This window comes from Alexandromys fortis, unplaced genomic scaffold (assembly GCF_014885135.2).
Source record: "Alexandromys fortis isolate MF-2015 unplaced genomic scaffold, M_Fortis_MF-2015_v1.1 scaffold_92, whole genome shotgun sequence".
Taxonomy (NCBI): domain Eukaryota; kingdom Metazoa; phylum Chordata; class Mammalia; order Rodentia; family Cricetidae; genus Alexandromys; species Alexandromys fortis.
This window is the reverse complement of record NW_026067972.1, coordinates 5,707,903-5,726,561: the sequence shown is the minus strand read 5'-3', so window position 1 is coordinate 5,726,561 and position 18,659 is coordinate 5,707,903. Positions and strand designations below refer to the sequence as shown.

General features: G+C 48.1%; 1 protein-coding gene across 1 annotated transcript; it reads left to right on the top strand.

The window, feature by feature from the left end:
- The first annotated feature begins 486 nt into the window (after positions 1-486).
- Clta (clathrin light chain A) lies at positions 487-18,185 on the top strand. The gene is made up of 5 exons (XM_050156151.1): positions 487-844; positions 5,979-6,016; positions 7,281-7,398; positions 11,188-11,299; positions 17,747-18,185. Exons 1-5 carry the CDS (start codon positions 628-630, stop codon positions 17,916-17,918), a joined length of 657 nt encoding a protein of 218 aa, XP_050012108.1. The 5' UTR covers positions 487-627; the 3' UTR covers positions 17,919-18,185.
- Positions 18,186-18,659: the final 474 nt, after the last annotated feature.

The following is an 18,659-nucleotide window of genomic DNA, read 5'->3' as shown; positions in this document are numbered from 1 at the left end:
CACAAGTTGGCCTATATTCTACACACATTTTACGTAACTATAATTAAAAAAATAAACACACGGTGGGAGGGTTGCTTTTGTTTATTTCTTTTTAGGCCGGTGACAGTAAAAGAGAAACATACTTCTCTTGGCCTATGTACCCATAAAAATGTCAAGACTCCAGGAGGGGGGCACCGCAGAATTCTCTTCCCTGCTTTCTAAGCGAGGACACTGAGGTTCAAGAAAGACCAAATGGTTGCGTCTCGTGTGGCAGGGAAGAGCTCACATCACTGCACCCCACACACCCCCTTCCCCGGTCACTCCCGCCGCTGATGATCTTTCTGCAAGTCCCAGCTTTCGATCAGGTGGCACTTCCGCTCGCTCCTCCCTCTGGTCCCAGTCACGAGTGGTCTTCAGGACTCCGCCCCTGCCAGCTGATTGGGCAGCTCCCGTCCTCTGATTGGATGCTCCTTTTGCGGCTCGCCAACCCGACCGGATATAGAAACAGGGCTTCCGCTTCCACCTTCTCCCTCCTCTCGCTCGTCCTCCGGTAGCTGCCGCTAGCACAGTGTCCGCTGCCGGGCGCGGTGTCGGCGGGTCGGTCGGTTGGCGTCGGCTTCGGTGTCGCTGCGGTTGAGTTGGGCTGTCATGGCTGAGCTGGATCCATTCGGCGCTCCCGCCGGTGCGCCCGGTGGCCCCGCGCTGGGGAACGGAGTGGCGGGCGCCGGCGAGGAAGACCCGGCCGCGGCCTTCTTGGCGCAGCAGGAGAGTGAGATTGCGGGCATCGAGAACGACGAGGCCTTCGCCATCCTGGACGGCGGCGCCCCCGGGCCGCAGCCTCACGGCGAGCCGCCGGGGGGTCCGGGTGAGAGGGTGGCGGCGTTCGGGCGGGGCGGGTCTGTGCGCTTCCGCGGGACTCGGGTTCCTGGCTGAAGCTGAAGATTAACAGAGGGACGCAAAGAGGAAGCGAGACCCCGTCTGGGTCGTGCACAGACCTCCGCTGCTGCAAGGCTGCCGGCGTCGGAGTGCCTGAGTGCCACTGGGCCGGGGCGGAGGGAGTGCAGATGCAGTCACGGTCAGGAGCCGGGCCCGTTCAGTCCAACTTTTCACTAAGCACTTGGTGCTTGAAACCGGGTCTCGGAAGGCACCGCATTGGCGCAGTTTGGCCAGGCTTACAGACATGTTTGAGTCTACCCAGAAAGAACGGCTTATTGGGGAAAAGTAAGACAGATACAGTTTTTGAGACACACATGCAAACGAAATTGGCAGCGTAGTTCAGCAGTTAAGATACATAAAATGGGTTGTGGGGAGGAAGAGAGAAAAATAAGGACCTCAAGAGAAGACAGTCTGACCGTGGGCAAAGAAACTGGCCTAGAAGGATAGGTGTCACATCGTTGAGTGTACGGTGTCCGGGACTTCTGGCGCTTTTCTTTGGAACAGCTCTGGAAGGAAGTCTAGATTCAGGAAAAGCTTGGCTTAGTCTAGACCAACCAAAGAGGAAAACAAGATGAATATAAAATGCAGTCGTGGGCCTTTCCACTGCAAACCTCGAGCAAAAGCTAAGGGGCTGGCTTAGAGTGACCGCTTGGCCTTCGAATGCTGTAACCTGTGATGCTTAGGACTGGTGTGGGAGCAAAGATGGAGTGGAAAAGACCCATTCATTAGTATAAGGAAGTAGGAAATTCACTAGAAAAACATGACACAATGGCTTTTCATTTGGGGAAAAAAAAAAAAAAAGGCGACTTGGCCTTGGGCGCGTGCACTATTTTTATTTTGAGAGACTAGTGCCAGAGGTTCAGCCTCAGTAACAGATCAAACCCTCAATCAAAAATTGCAGCTTGAAGAGAAATGGCGCTCCCTAGACAAGTGGAGTATCTCCACTCTGCAGCTTTGACTTTGAGGCCAAGGTAACAGACTGCATTGAGACAGTGAGTGTTGCAGCCTTAGGCTTTGGTGCACCAGATGGCGTTTTTTGTGTAATTGAGGCACAGGAATCTCAAATTACCATCCTAAGCAAGTGGACTATTTTGGGTCAGAGGTGCCCCTAGTTTGCAGCATCTGTTTTGTTTTTGTTAAGGAAAAACAAATCAGGACCCTGTGCCATCTCCTAGACCAGTTGGCCTCAGCAGGAACTCACATGGGAGCGTGTCCTGTGCCCGGGTCTGCAGTTTACAGCTCGCTGCGTGGACAGAACTGGGCTGTAACCTAGAACCGAAGTTGATTTTAAGTGTCGGGGGCTGTTTTCTATGGGTGGTCTTTTGCCTTTGCCTGAGAACATTTAAAATTTGCCTTTTGGCCCTGTAACTTTCTTCCCTCGTTTCATGGAAATCTGAACTGTAGAGAGAGGTGTGGCTTGGTTAAGATTAAAGGCCGAGCCTCAAGTTTGCCCTCTCTTAGACGGCACTGCATTGGAAGAAAAGCTTTGTGGGTGTTCCAGGCAGGCAAGAACTGGGAGAAGTGGGACCCCTAGTTAGAAGGCGATGGTGATTCTGTGGACAGTGTTCAGTGTCAACACATCTGGGTTACTAACAGTGTCTGGCCTATAACAGGTGTTTAACAGATAAATGGCTGAAAAGAGCCCTGTATCGAACACACAGCCCTTGGGGGTGGGCAGTTTGGGAAAATAAGGTGAGAGTCTAGAGCCACACCATTGGGCCTTTTGTGCAGCAAAGGGAAGGAAAGAGGCGATTGCTGACTTAGTTCCTGGGAAAGACATTTTCATGAACTAAGCATTTAATGACTTAATGCCAGATCCCGCCAGTGTGTTGAGGTTGGCAGTAGTGCAGTCTCAGCACTTCCTTTTGGGATTAGAGAACTTTCGTGCTCGTGGCCTGTGCAGCTTGAGTGTGAGCTTAGTAGTTTATGTAATTGCCTTCCCTGTCCAGCCTGCTCTTCTGTCAAAGGCGCATGATGCCTACTGCATGGTGTTTTAGGTTACATTAGTAGGTAACGTGCTTACTGGTGTAAAGTCTAGTTGCATTTTCCAGGGAGTAGGAAAGAAGAGGAGGTACAAGGGCATAGGTTTTGGGGCTACCAAATAATTTGAACGGGTAGGCAGGGCTTGCTCCCTCTGGGAGCACAGGTTAAACAGAAGGCTGGGCCAAGATGTAAGTTTAGAAGTAGGAGGTAGCTGGGTAAAGTGGCAGTGGTCAGGATGGAGGGGGCCCAAGCCCAGGTACTGGAAAGTCTCCGTGGTGGGGCCTGGCAGGAGAGGAATACCCTGGGGGGGTGGGGCAGTGAGTGTGGCCATGAGGCACTGCGTTTCTGACAAGTCCTTTCTTGGAGGAGAGAGGAGAAAGATGAATTAAGGGTATGTTTTCTCAAGGGATTAATTTTATTGGCAGAAGTGGAAGAGAAAAGAGAATATTACACTTGATATTTAAATATATAATACATATACTGCATGCCGAATACTCCTTATGCCTCTGGAACCGTAGAGTAACTGCCCCCTAAGCTAAGTGTTGACATATTTCAGATGAGAACTGATTACTGAGCAAGCTAAGCAGTGTCCTAAGCTATTCAGTAGCTCAACTAGGGTTCATCCCTAGGCCTGCTTGACTTCATATGCTGATATGATATGATACGTATTTAGAGGTGTTTTAATCTATGGGACTTCTCTCTTGGTTCTTTTGTTTTTTTGAGGGGAGTGGTTGTTTGATACAGGGTCATGGAACTTGCTATGTAAACCAGGCTGGCTGAGCTCAAATCCACCCACCTCTGTCTCCCAAGTCCTGCAGTTAAAAGCATGTGCTGTTGTGCCTGGCTTGGCCCCTGTTTCTTTCTGGACTTGTTAAGAGAAAGTTTTCTTCTGGATTATTGGAGCTGGGACAGTTGTCCAGAATCAAGGGCCCTAGATATATAATTTCCATTGTTTCTGTAGCAATAGATTGTCCTTTGGCTTGGGTCATTGATTCATGTAAGACTGTTAGAGCAGAACTGGAGAATGGCTCAGTGGTTAAGATCACTGGCTGCTCTTCCAAAGGCTCTGCATTCGGTTCCTAGCATCTGCATGGTGGCTATAGCTCCAGTTCCCGGGGAATCTGATTCCCTCTTCTGGCCTTCGTGGGCTTTGCACACCTGGCCACAGACATACATCCAGGCAAAACACCCATAGGCATAAATAAGTCTTTAAAAGAGAATAATCTAATATCTAAGAAAGAGCTGAAAGCATGTGCCAGAGGGTCTGGGTGAAGCCTCGGGCCTAAAGGACAGGATGCCAGCAGTTTATGAGGTCTGGGGTGTGCATTGCTCTGGTTTTATATATATGGGGTAATGGCCCTGGGCTGGAGTGTATTAACTGGATACTGTGTTAGCTGTAGGTCTGGCTGGGCTAGCCATTGGAGGTTCTAGGACTTAAAACTACCTCACTCTTCTACCTTACACAAAAAATACATTCCAGGTGACATAGATATTTCTAAAGTACCAGAAGAGGGCCAGAGACATGGCTAGTGGGGAAAAGGCCTCTGCTGTCAAACCTGATGGCTTAAATAAATAAAGATAATTTTTCTTAAATACCAGAAGAAAAATATTATTGTCGGATTGCCTGCAGCATAAAAGCCCATGTAGAAATCACAGAGGAAGAGCTGGGAACATCTACATACAAATTAAGCTGTAGTTCTAATCTTAAATATCACTAACCAAAATGAAAAACTAAGTGGGGTGTTGGGATGTAACTCAGTTGGTAGAATGCCTGCCTAGTTCGCATGAAGCCCTAGGTTCAGTTCCCACTTCCGAGGCAGGCATGCCTGTATTCCTAGTGTTTGGGAGGCAGAGGCAGAATATAATAGGCTAGCCTGAGTCACAGTTAAAGCCTGTGTCAATTTTTTTTAAAAACTTAAAAAACAAAAACCCCCAAAGCCAAAATGGGGGCTTGGGAGATGGCTGAGCTAATGAAGGGCTTCTTGCACAAGCTTGAGATCCTGAGTTCAGACCCCAAGTACTCTTGTAAGATCTGCCTGCTGTGCATGCCTGTGATCCCAGAGCTGGAAAGAGACAGATGAGCCAGCAGACCTCGTCTCCAAAAAGAAGGCCGGAGAGCAGTTGGGGAAGGTACCCAACAAGAACCTCTGACTCCACGTGCATGCACACCTGCATGTGCACATAGGGCCTGGGAGGGAGGTGGACAAAATGGGGAAATTATTTGCAGTATAATAGTATTATTAGTGAAGAAAACTGAGAGACCGGAAGATAGTAAAAATAGGCAAATCTCAGTAAAGACAAAAAACCTTGTCAGATCCATTATTATTTCCCAGGGAATAAGGACCTTCCCATTAATACAAACTGTGTCCCCGCAATCCTGCAACAAGGATATTATTATTATCAGTACGTAGTTGACTATACCAGCCAAATACTCTCATTCACTTTAGCAAATGTGATTAAAATTGCTAGGATGTGTACCACCTACCTTTTAGTTTCTTGCTGTATGGCTCAAGCTCACTTGGAATTGACCCAGGCTGGCCTCGTAACCCTTGACCCTTGACCCTCCTACCTCAGCCTCTGTGCTGGTGCTGCAGGCACGTTACCACCATGACAGTCCAGCACATGCACACACAGAGGTCAGGGAAACTTGTAGGGATCCTGTTCTCTCCTACTATTTGGGTTATGGGTGTCAGGCATTTTTTTTTTAACTTATGTGTATGAATGTTTTGCCTGAGTATGTTTCTGTACCACTAGGGTGCCTGGTACCTATGGAGGCCAGAAGAGGGTGTTGGATCCCTTGGAACTGGGGTTATAATGTAAGCTGCCATGTGGGTGCTGAGACTCAAACTCCTCTTTACCGTGGAGCCATGCCCTCCCCCACCAAACTATTTTGCCTGTGGATCTCAGGGCCTCCCTGAGGCATGTGTTAGACAAGATATCCCTGGTATTACTTGTTAAAGGCCATTAGTAGCTCATAGTCTCTGCAGCATGCAGTACTGTGTTCAACTGTATAATAACTTCCTCCTTTGGCCTAGCATTTAGTTGCCCTGATTGACAGGCTGGAACCTTGTGTCTTGCAGATGCTGTTGATGGCGTGATGAATGGTGAATACTACCAGGTACAGAGTACTCTAACTATTAAATGATAGCAAACTCGAGTCTTAACTGAGACCCCAGTGCTGGTACATTACCTACCAAACTGGAAAGTGGCGTTGATAGGAAGAGCTTGAAGAAAACCAATCTCAGGAGGCTGCCCTGGCTATGGCTAGCCTGTGACTCGCTTGGTAGACCAGGCTGACCTTAACCAGACTGCCTCTGCTCCTGAGTGCTGGGATTAAAAGTCTGAGCCACTACACTTGGCTTTCATTTTGTTTTTCTAGGACAAGGGTATATTGTATAGCCCATGTTGGCCTTGAGCTCATGGCATTCCTCCTGCCTCGGCTCCCCAAGTTTTTGGATTATAGGCATAAGCCATAAGCCACTATGTTCAACTGAGATCACTGTTTTAACGTTTTGCTGTCTTTTTTTTTCAAGAACTTATCCACCATGATGACGATCAGTTTGAACACGGTCACACCCGTATCAAACACTAGAGAAGTCACTGGTACTTTACTGTTTTTATCTTTGTTGGTTTGAGACAAACAAAAAACAATATAGCCCTGGCTGTCCTGGAATTTACTAGGTAGACCAGGCTAGGCTACCTTTGGCCCTTCTCTGCCTCCAGAGTGCTGGGGTTCACCATCGAGCCTGGCAGTTCCTAGAGCTTTACTTCTCTTTTTGTCTGAGGTTAAGCTGGTTATGATCCTCAGTTGGCCACAGAGTGTAAATCTCCAGTCACCTTGTTATTAGCGCCCAGTCTTACCCACTGCAGAGAAGTGTCCTTGTGGCCTCGGACTCACGGTTGCCGCCTTTTTTATTCCTTCCCTGGTTTGACTATAGTCATTGTGCATTTTCTTCTGGATTCTTTCTTAGAGTGCGCTGTTTTGGTTAGATAGTATTAAGTGACTTGCCTGCACCATAAAATAGCATTTGAAGTCTTGGGCTCTAGGCGTGGCTTTGCTATGAGTTTAGCTCTGTTACTTGGGAGATAACACATAATCTCTCTGTCAAGTGAAGAAACAAACTGATAATAGTTCCCTTACCCACGCACCTCAGCTTTCCCAAGTATTCACAGACACAGCCACTCTGCCTTCCTCAGGAGGGGGTGAGGAGTGCAGTGATGCTGAAAGCTCTGGCGGCTTGGGAGGTTCTGCTGTTGCTTTAAGCAATCCTTTAAGGTTTTATGGCAGCTAGCCATGCGGCGTGACCCGAGGTTCTAATTTTTATGGAGAGCATTTCAGGAAGGCATTTGGGTACTGACAGAGTGTGTTATTTTGTGTTAAGGAGAGCAATGGCCCAACAGACAGTTACGCAGCTATTTCAGAAGTGGATCGATTGCAATCAGAGCCTGAGAGTATCCGCAAGTGGAGAGAAGAGCAAACGGAGCGCTTGGAAGCCCTCGGTAAGGAACCCATTTGCCTCCGGTGTCTGTTTTCAGTGGGTGGTTGACCTGGACTCTACTTTTATCCCTTTTAAGCTTAGATTAGCTGTAATGTCCTTGTCTGGTCTTTGGGAAGCTGCATTTCTCAGCCTAAAGGTCACAAGCCCACCGACATGGACATGCTTCATCACAGACTATGAGGAATGTGGGCTAGGGAGCCAGCTCCCCCAGGAAGGCTAAGTTAGGATTTGATCTTACTGACTGTGGGCACTTGGTTCAGATCTCCATTCTGTTAGCATCTGAAAGGAAACAGTGTTACTCACCTCCAGAGCAGTGCTATTCACAGGCTCTGTGGAGACTTGACCACTGTCCTGTGAATGACATTCTCACAATGAATCAAACGTTAGGACATGTGCTTGTAACTTCCCATTGCTGTGATGTCATGGTGTTGAGTCAGTGGAAAGGAGGAAGGTTTAATTTGGCTCACAGTTTCAGAGATGGGCCACTGGTAAGACAGAAGCATCATGGCAGCATGGGCAGAGACCTCCCTTCAGCTAGGAAAGAGAGCCCTGGCGGCCAAGGACAACATATACCTGTGAAGACACTTCTCAGCCCCCACTTCAGGCCTCACCTTCATGTTAGCACCACCTCTCAGTGGTCCATTCAATTGTGATCAATTATAGATTGATCCATTCATTAGGTGGTCCAGTCACTTTCCATCAAATGGCATCAGGAGCCTTTTTTAAGGTTGATAATTTATGTGTGTGAATGTTTTGGCTGCATGTGTGTCTGTTTACCACCCGTGTGTCTGCTGCTCGATGTGTAGTCACGGCTAGCGATGTGTAGACCCTACTAGCGATGTGTAGACCCTGCTAGCGTAGAGCTCACAGAGATCCGCTTGCCCCTGCCTGCTGAGTGATGTGTGCGCTATCACCGCTAGCTCTTAGATGATTCTCATTGTAGTTAGATTGTGTGTGTGTATACTTTATTTTTAGATTTGTTTATTGTATTTTATGTACATAAGTGTTTTGCTTACATGTTTGTATACGTACCAGATGTGTGCCTGGTGCCTTCAGAGGTCAGAAGAGGGTGTGGGATCCCTTGGAGCTGAGATGGGTGAGATGCATGGCTGTGAGCCACCACATGGGTGCTGTGAACCTAACCTGGATCCACGGGAAGAGCATCAAGTGCTCTTAGCCCCTGAGGCATCTCTCCATTCCCATACTCACTCTGTAGACCAGGCTGGCCTCGAACTCACAGAGATCCACTTGCCTCTGCTTCCCAAGTGCTGGGATTAAAGGCGCGCGCCATCTCCAACTTCTTTTGTTTTGACTGATCTACTCTATCTTGAAGACATAATGTCCTGTCTAACTTTATTCCATTACTCTAGAAATATTACATTTCTTCATGTATTTACACCAATAGTAGGTCTCTCTCAGAATACTGGCCTAGTGAAAACATGACTCCTTATTTAGATGGGGTAACTGACACCTGGATATAGGAAAAAACCTGACCCAAATAACCTAACCAGTTAATTCCAGATCTTTATCCCTAGTACAGAGTGACCCTGCATAGAAGGGCCTGAATGTCCTTTCTTCAGTGGAAATACTTGCTATATATACTGTTGGCCAATTTGGTCCTTGTTTTTAATACAGTTGTGTGTGTATGTGGTGATATACAGTGTAGTAGCCACTCAATAGAGTTGTGTGTGTATGTGGTGATATACAGTGTAGTAGCCACTGGCCACATGTGGGTATTTAGGTACTCATGACTGGAATTCAGCTCAGTCTTATGCTTTGTTCATTTTTAGTAAGCTTACACTCCAGTAGCAACATGTGTCTGGAAGCTACTGTATTACTGTAGGGAGATGAAAACAGGCTGCCAGGTGTCTTAGCTGCTGTGGTCTTTGTTTTTTTGTGCACGTGTGCATGCCTGTGTGTCTCTACTGAAGGCTTGGAGGCAAGAGTCTGCCTTCACAGACAGGATATGTTTTGCTGATAGGAAATTTCTTTTTTTTAAAAAAATTATCAAGCTTGTATGTTGGACTATTTGAAGAGTATTCTTAACTCGAGGTCTTCTCCCACCTCCACCACAGAACCTCATAGTGTAGCTCTGCTCGGCCTGGCATTTGTTGTGTAAACCAAAATTGGCCCAGGAGCGCTCTTTGCTTCTTCAGATCACTACTTGGTGCCACTCTGCTTTCTCCAAAATCCTAATTACAGCTTGGGCTCTCGCTCTGCACTTGAGAACTCTGGATTACTGGTAGCCTTGATGGTCAATCGTGTGATTATTTCCAGACTTGCCTGATGAAGTAAGTCAGGGCGAGCTGGAGAGCAGACGAAGGCTTTGCCCTGGATTGTGGCAAGTTCACGCACCTTTCAGATGTGGTTTTGTGTTTTGGTTTGGTTTGGTTTCCCTCACTGCTGAAAATGGACCCAGAATTTATCTTCCTGGGAGAATTATCCGGACTAAGATGCATGTGAACCACTACCTGGCGAGGATGTACTTAAGAACATGTTTGACTGTTAGAGCGAGTTCAAGTGCACCACCGGCTGTGACTATATTCTCTCTCTCACTTTGTGACAGACCATCGTCAAGTACACATGTGAGGAAAGCCATATTTAATCTTAAATTTCACATTGAAACTGGAGAGATGGCTCGGTGGTTAAGAGCACTTGTTGTTCTTGCAGAGGACCCAGGTTCAGTTCCTAGCACAGACATGGCAGCCTGTCATTCCATCTCTACAGTTTCTCATGCCCTCTGCCTCTGGGTACCTGCATTCTCACACGCACGCATACACACAAATAAAAAATACAAAGCTGAGAGAAAAGAAATTTCACATTTGAGAATCCAGACTAGACTATCTGTATGTGTGGGTTTTCTCTCTAGTGTCTTGAATGTTTTGGGTAACTGTTAATAGTGATTCTGTGTCCTTGACCCTGCCCTTCCCTCCTTCCTGCTTTCTTCCACAGCTGGCTCTGCTACAAATCAACTGCAGTCTGAGGATGTTTCAGTAGATAGTTTGTGGCTCACGAGTCATTTCTACCTCTGCTAATTTTCCTGTTAGTTTCCTGCTTCACGCAAGTGTTTGCACCATGTTTATAGACAGGAGAGTAAATCTGTGTTGTAAAAACATGAATGATTACTTGCGCCATGTTTATAGACAGGAGAGTAAATCTGTGTTGTAAAAACATGAATGATTACTTGCGCCATGTTTATAGACAGGAGAGTAAATCTGTGTTGTAAAAACATGAATGATTACTATGGTTGTAGGCCATACAGTCTGTGAGGAAAGCAGAGATACTGTTGAGCTGAAGAGTGGTCGGCTAGCTTGCACAGAGTCCTGCGGCCAGTCCCTGGTGCAGCACGAAATTGGGCATAGTTGTACAGTCTTCGTCTAGCATTTAGGTGGTGGAATCAGGAGAACCAGAAGTTCAAGGTTGTCTAGGTTCAGGGTCATCCTGGGATAAATGAAATAAATACTGGCTCAAAAAAAGGAAAAGAAGAAAGTTGTGTGTATACCTGTGCACCACATGTGTGAAGTACTTGTAGAGGCCAGAAGAAGGTGTCAGATCTGGAACTGGAGTTACGGGTGGTTGTGAGCCACCGTGTGATGTGGGTGCTGGAAATGGAACCTGTTCCCTGGAAGAGCAGAGCAGCCATCTCTCCAGCTGCCTCCCATCATCTCCCCAGCATGTCCATACACATACATCCCCATCCTTAGGTAAATTCGGTAAGACCAAAGTGTTACATGTTGACGTGAACTAAACTTTGCTTTCCCTCAGTTGTGTTCTTTTCTCTCCTTTAAAGATGCCAATTCTCGGAAGCAAGAAGCAGAGTGGAAAGAAAAAGCAATAAAGGAACTAGAAGAATGGTATGCGAGGCAGGATGAGCAGCTACAGAAAACAAAAGCAAACAACAGGTCAGTCCACTGTGGTTCTCTGAGCCTGGATCCAATCCATTTTCCATCACACCGTGCAGCTTCTTGACTGTGCCTGCCTTCATATGAAAGGCCTTGGCCAGTTCGGAAGAAACTGCTAGAAACAGAGGCTACAAGTCTCCTGGGTCTGGTGAGCATAAGTCAGCCTCGATTGAGTTTGGCTCTTAAACTGGGTTTGGTTTCATCAGTGTAGTGGCATGATCTGGGACAGTTCACACTGGAGAACTCTGAGATGAAAGGTCGGTTGCCGGCTCATTACTCTGGAGACGATTACAGACTGACTTATCCGCATTCCCTAAATGTAGCCCTGCCCTCCTAAAGAGGCTTCCCGGGGTCTTTAGCGTGGGCATGCTCTGTAATTAGGTAGTTCAGGATGTTCCAGCATTGGCAGGATTAGGGTTCACTGGCTACTATTCCCCCGTACTTAACAAGTCTTGAATAGGTTTCTTAAAGATGCTCTTCTTTTCAGAGTACATTCACTTACTGAGAGTTTATAATGTAGGGAGCAAACACTCGTTCCCCTGTTACTACCAAGCATTGGCTGTGGTCTGCACTACCTTCTTAGGAGTCCGGACTTCCTGGAATACCTTCCTTCTTGGAGGCAGCCTGGCGAGGTGTTTGTAGAAGAGCTCTCTGTATGCAAAGCAGATTAGCTTACTTTCTGCTGGACCCAGAGTAGGAGGCAGATCACTCATTTCACTGTTTAAAAAGACAGAACAAACTCAAGGCAGACTAGGGTGGGGCCTTAGGATGGTCTCGCAAGGCAGGATCTGCAAGGCTGGATCTGGTGCTGCCTTTGGGGCAGCTCTTAGATGGAAATCTGTCAGGAAAATGTAGCTGACCCTTTACTAGCCAGCTGATGCCACTGTGAGGCAACCGTGACGGAACAGATGGGCGCCTTTAAAACTGCCCGAGCCTTCTTATTTAGTTATTTATTTATTTTTGGAGTGTAGTCATCCTTGGCACTGTCCTTTGATGCCAGGCCCAGGCCTCTTAACCTGTTCATCTCTCTGGGGAGAGGGATACACTCTAGAACAATGCCTTCAGCTTCCATTTGAAATTTGGTGTCAAGCAGGGTGGAAACTAGTGTCTGGTCAAGGTCAGCTGCCATCCTGCTCTGTCTGCTGTGCTGCTGTGAAGTGCTCACAACGCCACGCCTTTCTCTGCCCTGTGCCTCCTTGAGATGCGTTCCCCCAGGTTCTGGATCTGTGCTAATGAAGGCTGCTGTGGTGTAGTGAGATTCCCCAGCAAAGGCTGCCTTGGCACTTGAAGTACTTGGGCCAAATGATCTAAATCTTTCTGTGCCAGGTCCTCAAGGCTTCAGCAACATAGCAAATAGATTTTCAAATTTGATAAAAACTCTACTGGGACCAGGCTTCCTGCTGGAGTCGCCTTTACTTCCTCCCTTTATCTAAAGGAATACGCCATGTCTGTTGTAGGAACTTAACCTTAAAGGTTGAGGTTCTGAACATGTTGCCAGACAGTAGTACTTTACTTTTCTTGGAATCGTAGGATGTTGAGTTGCCTGATCTGCTCAAGTTCCAGACAGAGATGATTTCCCACGGAGTGTTAACACGGCACTGTCAGAAGCCAGCGTGTGCACCGTGGAGAACATGCTCACCAGCTTCAGGTTGCCGAGAGCTGGAGGTGCGCTGGCCAGCACCCCTCAGTCAGAACAGATTTGCTCTCACTGTTTATTCCAGTAGTTTTGTTGTCTTTTTGTTTGGCATTGAGACAGTCTTTATGTAGTCCAGGCTGGCCTGCAGCTCACAGAGATCCACCTGCTTCTGCCTCTGCAGTGCTGGGATTAACCGTGTGTGCCACCACCACCACCAGGCTTCCAGCGATTCCTTCAGAGGCTGGTGTTGGCAGCATTGCAGGCCAATTGAGGGGCTCTAGGAGCGAAGCTGTGTTTGTGGTAGGAGCACTTTAGCATGTGCAAGGCCCTGTGTTCATCCCGCAGCAGCTCAGAGTGAAGGAAGGTGGAGATGGAGCTGTTGGTGGTGCCGCACTGCTACAATCTCACACTCTGAAGGCTCTGGCGGAAATGAGTGTTGAGGCTAGCCTGGGATGCACAGATCTTGTCTCAACAAAACACCTCACCAAGATATTGGGGGCCAGTCCAGGCCCGGTCCTGCAGTGCGTGTGGAAGTCAGCAGACATAGGGGTCTTTGTTCCCTTGTGGATGGCACTGTGTCGTCAGTGCCGGGCTGCAGCTCCCTTCATCCCAAGCCATCCGGTGGTAGCTGTGAGAAGAAATCCCCTTTTCAGAGAGTCCAAGCAGTGGTCTCCTGCAGTTCATCTGTGGAGGAAAACCCTAGAGCAACCCTTCCCAAGCGAGAAGAGAAACATTGTCCATGTTAGAGGTCTCTTGTGTTGGGACTTTGAGTTCTCCTGTGGCCTGAAAACATCTGAGGAATCTTAATTATTTTTAGCAGTGGTAGATTCCTTTCCCCATGTCCACTGTGGAGCTATTTATAGGATGCAGTTCTGAATTGTGATTTTAGGCCTGAAGAGCTTGTCCTGTGGTCAGGCATTCCTCTCCCCTTTCCCAGGCTTCCCTGAGCTCTCTGGCAGTCACTGGGAGAAGAACAAACAGGTGGGGTGCCTGCATTTGCTGTGTTTTCTCTGTCCTTCAGAGGCCCTGCTTGTCACTGACAAGCTCTGTAGTTTTGGGGCTAGTTGCAAACAGAGCCCCGACAGAGAAGCCTTTTGTCATCAAGTGATGCCTTGTTGGGAGACATTAATCCTTTATCCTCCTCCAGGGCTAAACCCCTTGTATAAACTGAAAGGATCAGAGCATCCACAGTGCCTGGCCTTGTGAGCCTCTCTCTCATTCAGCAGCTGTTTCCTGCGAGTCACTGAGTCACAGCCAGGCTGCTCCTTTTGCTCTTTCTAAATATCCACAAACACCTTCTGTGTGGAGAAGTATGAAAGAGTAAAGGGTGTGTGTGTTTAAAAAATAATCTGAAACCCACTGACGGTGTCATTGAGTCAGTAGCGTCGTGGTGTCTGAGTCCTGATCTGGATCCACAATACTGCATTTCATAGAGTGGCGGCTCCAGAGCATGCTTGGATTCTTAGGAGGCAGGAAGATCAGAATTTCAAGGTCATCTTCACCTCCTTATGAAGTTTAAGGCCAACCTGGTCTAGCTGAGACCTTGTATCAAATGAAATAAGTCAAAATGTAAGTTATTAGAATATGCCTTCAGATAAATGTGTGCTTAAGATAGTGAGTGAGCGTGATTGTCATTGGAAACTGGCCCAGCCAGTTAGTTACCGCTGCCTCGCTACTGAGAAGCCAAGTGAGTTCTTGGCTAGCCAGGAACTTTGAGACTCTGTCTCAAAAAAACCAGACATTTTCAGTTTTCCATCCTAAAACAGCCTGGCAAAGGACAGCTGAGACTTTTTGCTGTGTCCCTTCTCGGCACCTTGTATCCCTGGTCAGTCCACTCTGTCATCTGGTCCACTTCCACCCGAGTGTATTAAGACTTGCTGAAACTTGGGATTTTAAGGTACACTTTGTCAGAGCCAGCCAAGACTAATGTAAAGGTGTTCAGAAACTGCCGTGGCTTCCTGAGCAGAATAGAAAAGCCTGGGGCCAGAGGCCACACTAGTTTCCCTCCGCTTGCTCTTATCTCTAAGTTGGCAGCAACCACAGACTGTTTCTTCCACCAAGCCAGTGTGGGGAAGCAGTGATTGGAACTGATATTGGGGATTAAATCTTTGGGACCGTGCCCATGTGTTGCTTGGCAGTATTCAAGTATTCATACCCAGTGATACTGAGGAAGGCTGGCAGGAAGGTAGCTTGCCGTCCCGAGCTTGGAAACGACTTTAATTTATAGTAAGTAAAATATCTGCACTACCAGCCACACTGCTGCAGCCGCAGCTGGCCAGGTCTTCGCCTCTGAAGCCCCAGTCATCTTCCACTTGGAGTAGGGCGAGAACACTGGCAGCCATAGGTGTTAGTGGCCGAGGTGTGTGCAGTGGCATGTAACCCATAATAAAGGTTGTTGCTGGGCTGGCCCGAAGCTGAAGCTGAAGCGCTCTCTTGTGCAGAGCCGATGAAGGCCAGCTTCCAAGACGCCTCTGCACTGGAGTCTCCACCGCTGGAAGCCCCCCTGGGTTAGAATGGAGTCTTGGGAGCAGCTCCCCAGGGCACTGTCACACCTCTTTTGTGGATTGTAGATGTTTCTGCTTCTCAATGTTTTCTCTTTTCTCCTGCCTGCTCGCCTGCCTTTTGGACTTCTTGCTGTCTAGGGTGGCAGATGAAGCTTTCTACAAACAACCCTTCGCTGACGTGATTGGTTATGTGTATGTTGCAAAACTAATTCCTTTTCTTGTTTTGATTCTTTTTGTTTAGAGTTAATGCTCCTTTTTGTCACAAGTTGCTTTGCTTTTTAAAATATTTCCCCTTGGCTCTGTGGGGCTGCTTGACAGTTGATAAGCTAGCTGTGACCTTTGCTAACCTTGCAGAGTGCTCACCCCACACTCCCTGGCGACCACTTGCATACCCGATCCTGGTGGAAAGCAAGCTTTCAAACATGGTCCTTCACAATCTGTCTGGGAAGGCTCTGGGCTCAGATGGTCTGACCTCTTGCTGTTGCTGCCACTGGTACTGCTTCCAGGCCCTGTTGCCTGCCTGTCTGCCTAAGATGGGAAGGAGAGTCTCCCTCATGGAGCAGTCGATGACCTAAGTGTTAGGAGCCCAAGGACAGCAGCCTCCTAGATCACCAGTCAGAGTGGGGAGTTTGAGGGCGGGGGTGCTCTGCCTTGTCAGTTCTTGATCTGGGAGGTGAGTGGTGCTCACTCAGGCAAAGTGGGTATCTGTCACTGTCTTCTCTGGTCTCAGGCATCAGAGATTGCTAATTTAGTGGCCAGCTTCTGGTACCCTGTCTCCCACCCTAGCAGAGGTCCCCCGCTGTGAGGTCAAGATATTCAAGTGTTCTCCTCTCCTCCTGCCCCCCACCCCGCCCCCAGAAAACTGTTATCTTTCCTGGAAAAGCTTTTTTGTTTGTAATAAGGATCCTTGTTACTGAAAACAGTATTTCTGAGGACTTGGGATAGTCCTCACTGATTTCCTTTTTACAACAGAATTAGGGGAGAAAGCAGCAGCCACTGTGGAAGGTGGGTGGTAGGCGGAGAGCCTCAGGGCCATGACCCTGAGATGACCACTCCTTAGAAGACAGCTGGATGTGATTGCAGAGACTTGTGAAATGCTGGGCTTACAGGTGGTGTTTGATTTGACTTTTACACATTCTCTGGAGTAGAAATGGAGACTGGAAAGGTTGTGTCTGGGTTTGCTGGACAGCAGGGTGGCCCAGCAAAGCCAGCTTCATGTCCCAGGCATAGGTAGAGCGGCAAGGGCATGTCTAGCTACTGACCATCTGCATTGAGCTCATTCTCATTTTCTATATCTGACCTAAAGTTTCTCCTTGTTTCTTTTCTTCTCTTCACCTTTAAGCACAAACATAAACCATCCTTGCTACAGCCTAGAACAGTTAAGTAAACCTTTCTCACCGCCCCTAACTGTGTGTGCCATGAAGTCGCAGTGTTGTAGTGGCTCTGGGCTTCAGCAGTGTTTGCCACGGCCATCCTTGTGATAGTGCCACCCTCTGTCCCCACAGACCGGTCATCTCCATTGCTTTTGCTTTGCCGTGACGCTTGTTGGAGTGATGAAACACATGTGTCTTCCCACTTCCACCACTGTCCTGGGCTCTGCTCGTGCCAGTTAGTCCCCACTGGGGGTGGGCCGGTCTTGATGGGAAGAATATTGGAGTGGCATCCTGCCAAAAAGCAGCTCATGTTGGCTCTCCTGCCAGGGTACTCCCTGAGTGGCACCAGGCACCCGGGTGGAGAGAAAATGGCAGACCTTTGGCTGAACTGGTGACTGTCCTAACAACCCTTCCAGAATGGCTGTAGTCTCTAGTGCCTGCTAGCATGGAGCTTGGTCTTGAATGCCTTTTGCTCTGCCCTGTTTCTCTCCAGCCTTAGGAGTAAGTTTTGGGCTCTTGTGCAATGACCCAGGGCCTTTTTAGAAGCTCAGTATAGCCCAGCACAAGCTACTCTGCAAGCCCTTGATCAGCCTGCTGCTTTGCTCTTGTGCAAAAAGCAATGCATAGGTGGCCAAGGACTTGCTTTTTCATGCTCTGATGAGCAGAGACAGCCATAGGGACAGACTGAGCACTGAACCAAACACCTGTATTCCACCATTTCATACAGCAGCCTGGGTACCTGTACCAAGGAGAGCTGGCCACGTGTCTGCCCCTGCTTCTGACCTGAGCCAGGGGCTGATACTCTTTGGAAAACCAGAACACCCCTGAGTCAAAAGAGACAAACACTTATCCTGTAGCAAGTTGTAGCAAGGCAGCCACCAGTTTGCTCAGTGGGTGTTTACATTAAACCAACATGCTCTGTTATTGCTTCCAGGGCAGCAGAAGAAGCCTTTGTAAACGACATCGACGAGTCATCCCCAGGCACTGAATGGGAACGGGTGGCCCGCCTGTGTGACTTTAACCCCAAGTCCAGCAAACAGGCCAAAGATGTCTCTCGCATGCGCTCAGTCCTCATCTCCCTGAAGCAGGCCCCCCTGGTGCATTGAAGAGCTACCCGGTGGAAACACTACGTCTGTGATATCTTAATCCTACTCAGTGAAGCTGTTCACGTAATTGGATTAATTATGTTGAGTTCTTTTGGACCAAACCTTTTTGTCTTTAGAGTTGATCATTGTTTGTGATTGCATGTTTCCTTCACTGTTCTCCCTGGCATTCAGAGAAGAGGGGAGGAGGAGGGGAGGACCCTCCCGACAGTAGCCTCAGCCCGTGCTTTTGTGCATTATTCTGAGAATAAATTTCTGTTTCAGACAATATACATGAAGCGTCTTTATTGACCTCAAACTGGTGCTGCAGCTTGGGGCAGGCTTAAAGCAGTGAGTGAGTCTGTTACTTCTGGGGCTGAGAAGGCACAGCCATTGAACACCCACCCCTCTTTAAACTGTAGTAACTCCATAGTTCTGGTGTTTAGTGGGGACGGGGGTACTGGAGAGTGAACCTAGGGTCTCGGGTGTACTAGGTAAGCATACTACAACTGGCCTGTTTGACTTTTTGGGATAGGGTCCAATTAAAGAAGCAGTTTAAAGGCCCCTCCATAATGCCTTAGTCCTCTCCCCTCAGCTCCCGTGACCCTAGCACAGCTTGGTTTGGGCGTTGTCTACACACCATTGTTTGGGGTTTCTTGAAGGCAGTGTGACAGTTTTAAAATCTGACATTGTTCAGATGAAAAACTAGAGGACCGAAGAGATGGTGTGTGCGGTCCAAGAACGTAAAGGGTAGCACAGCTTACG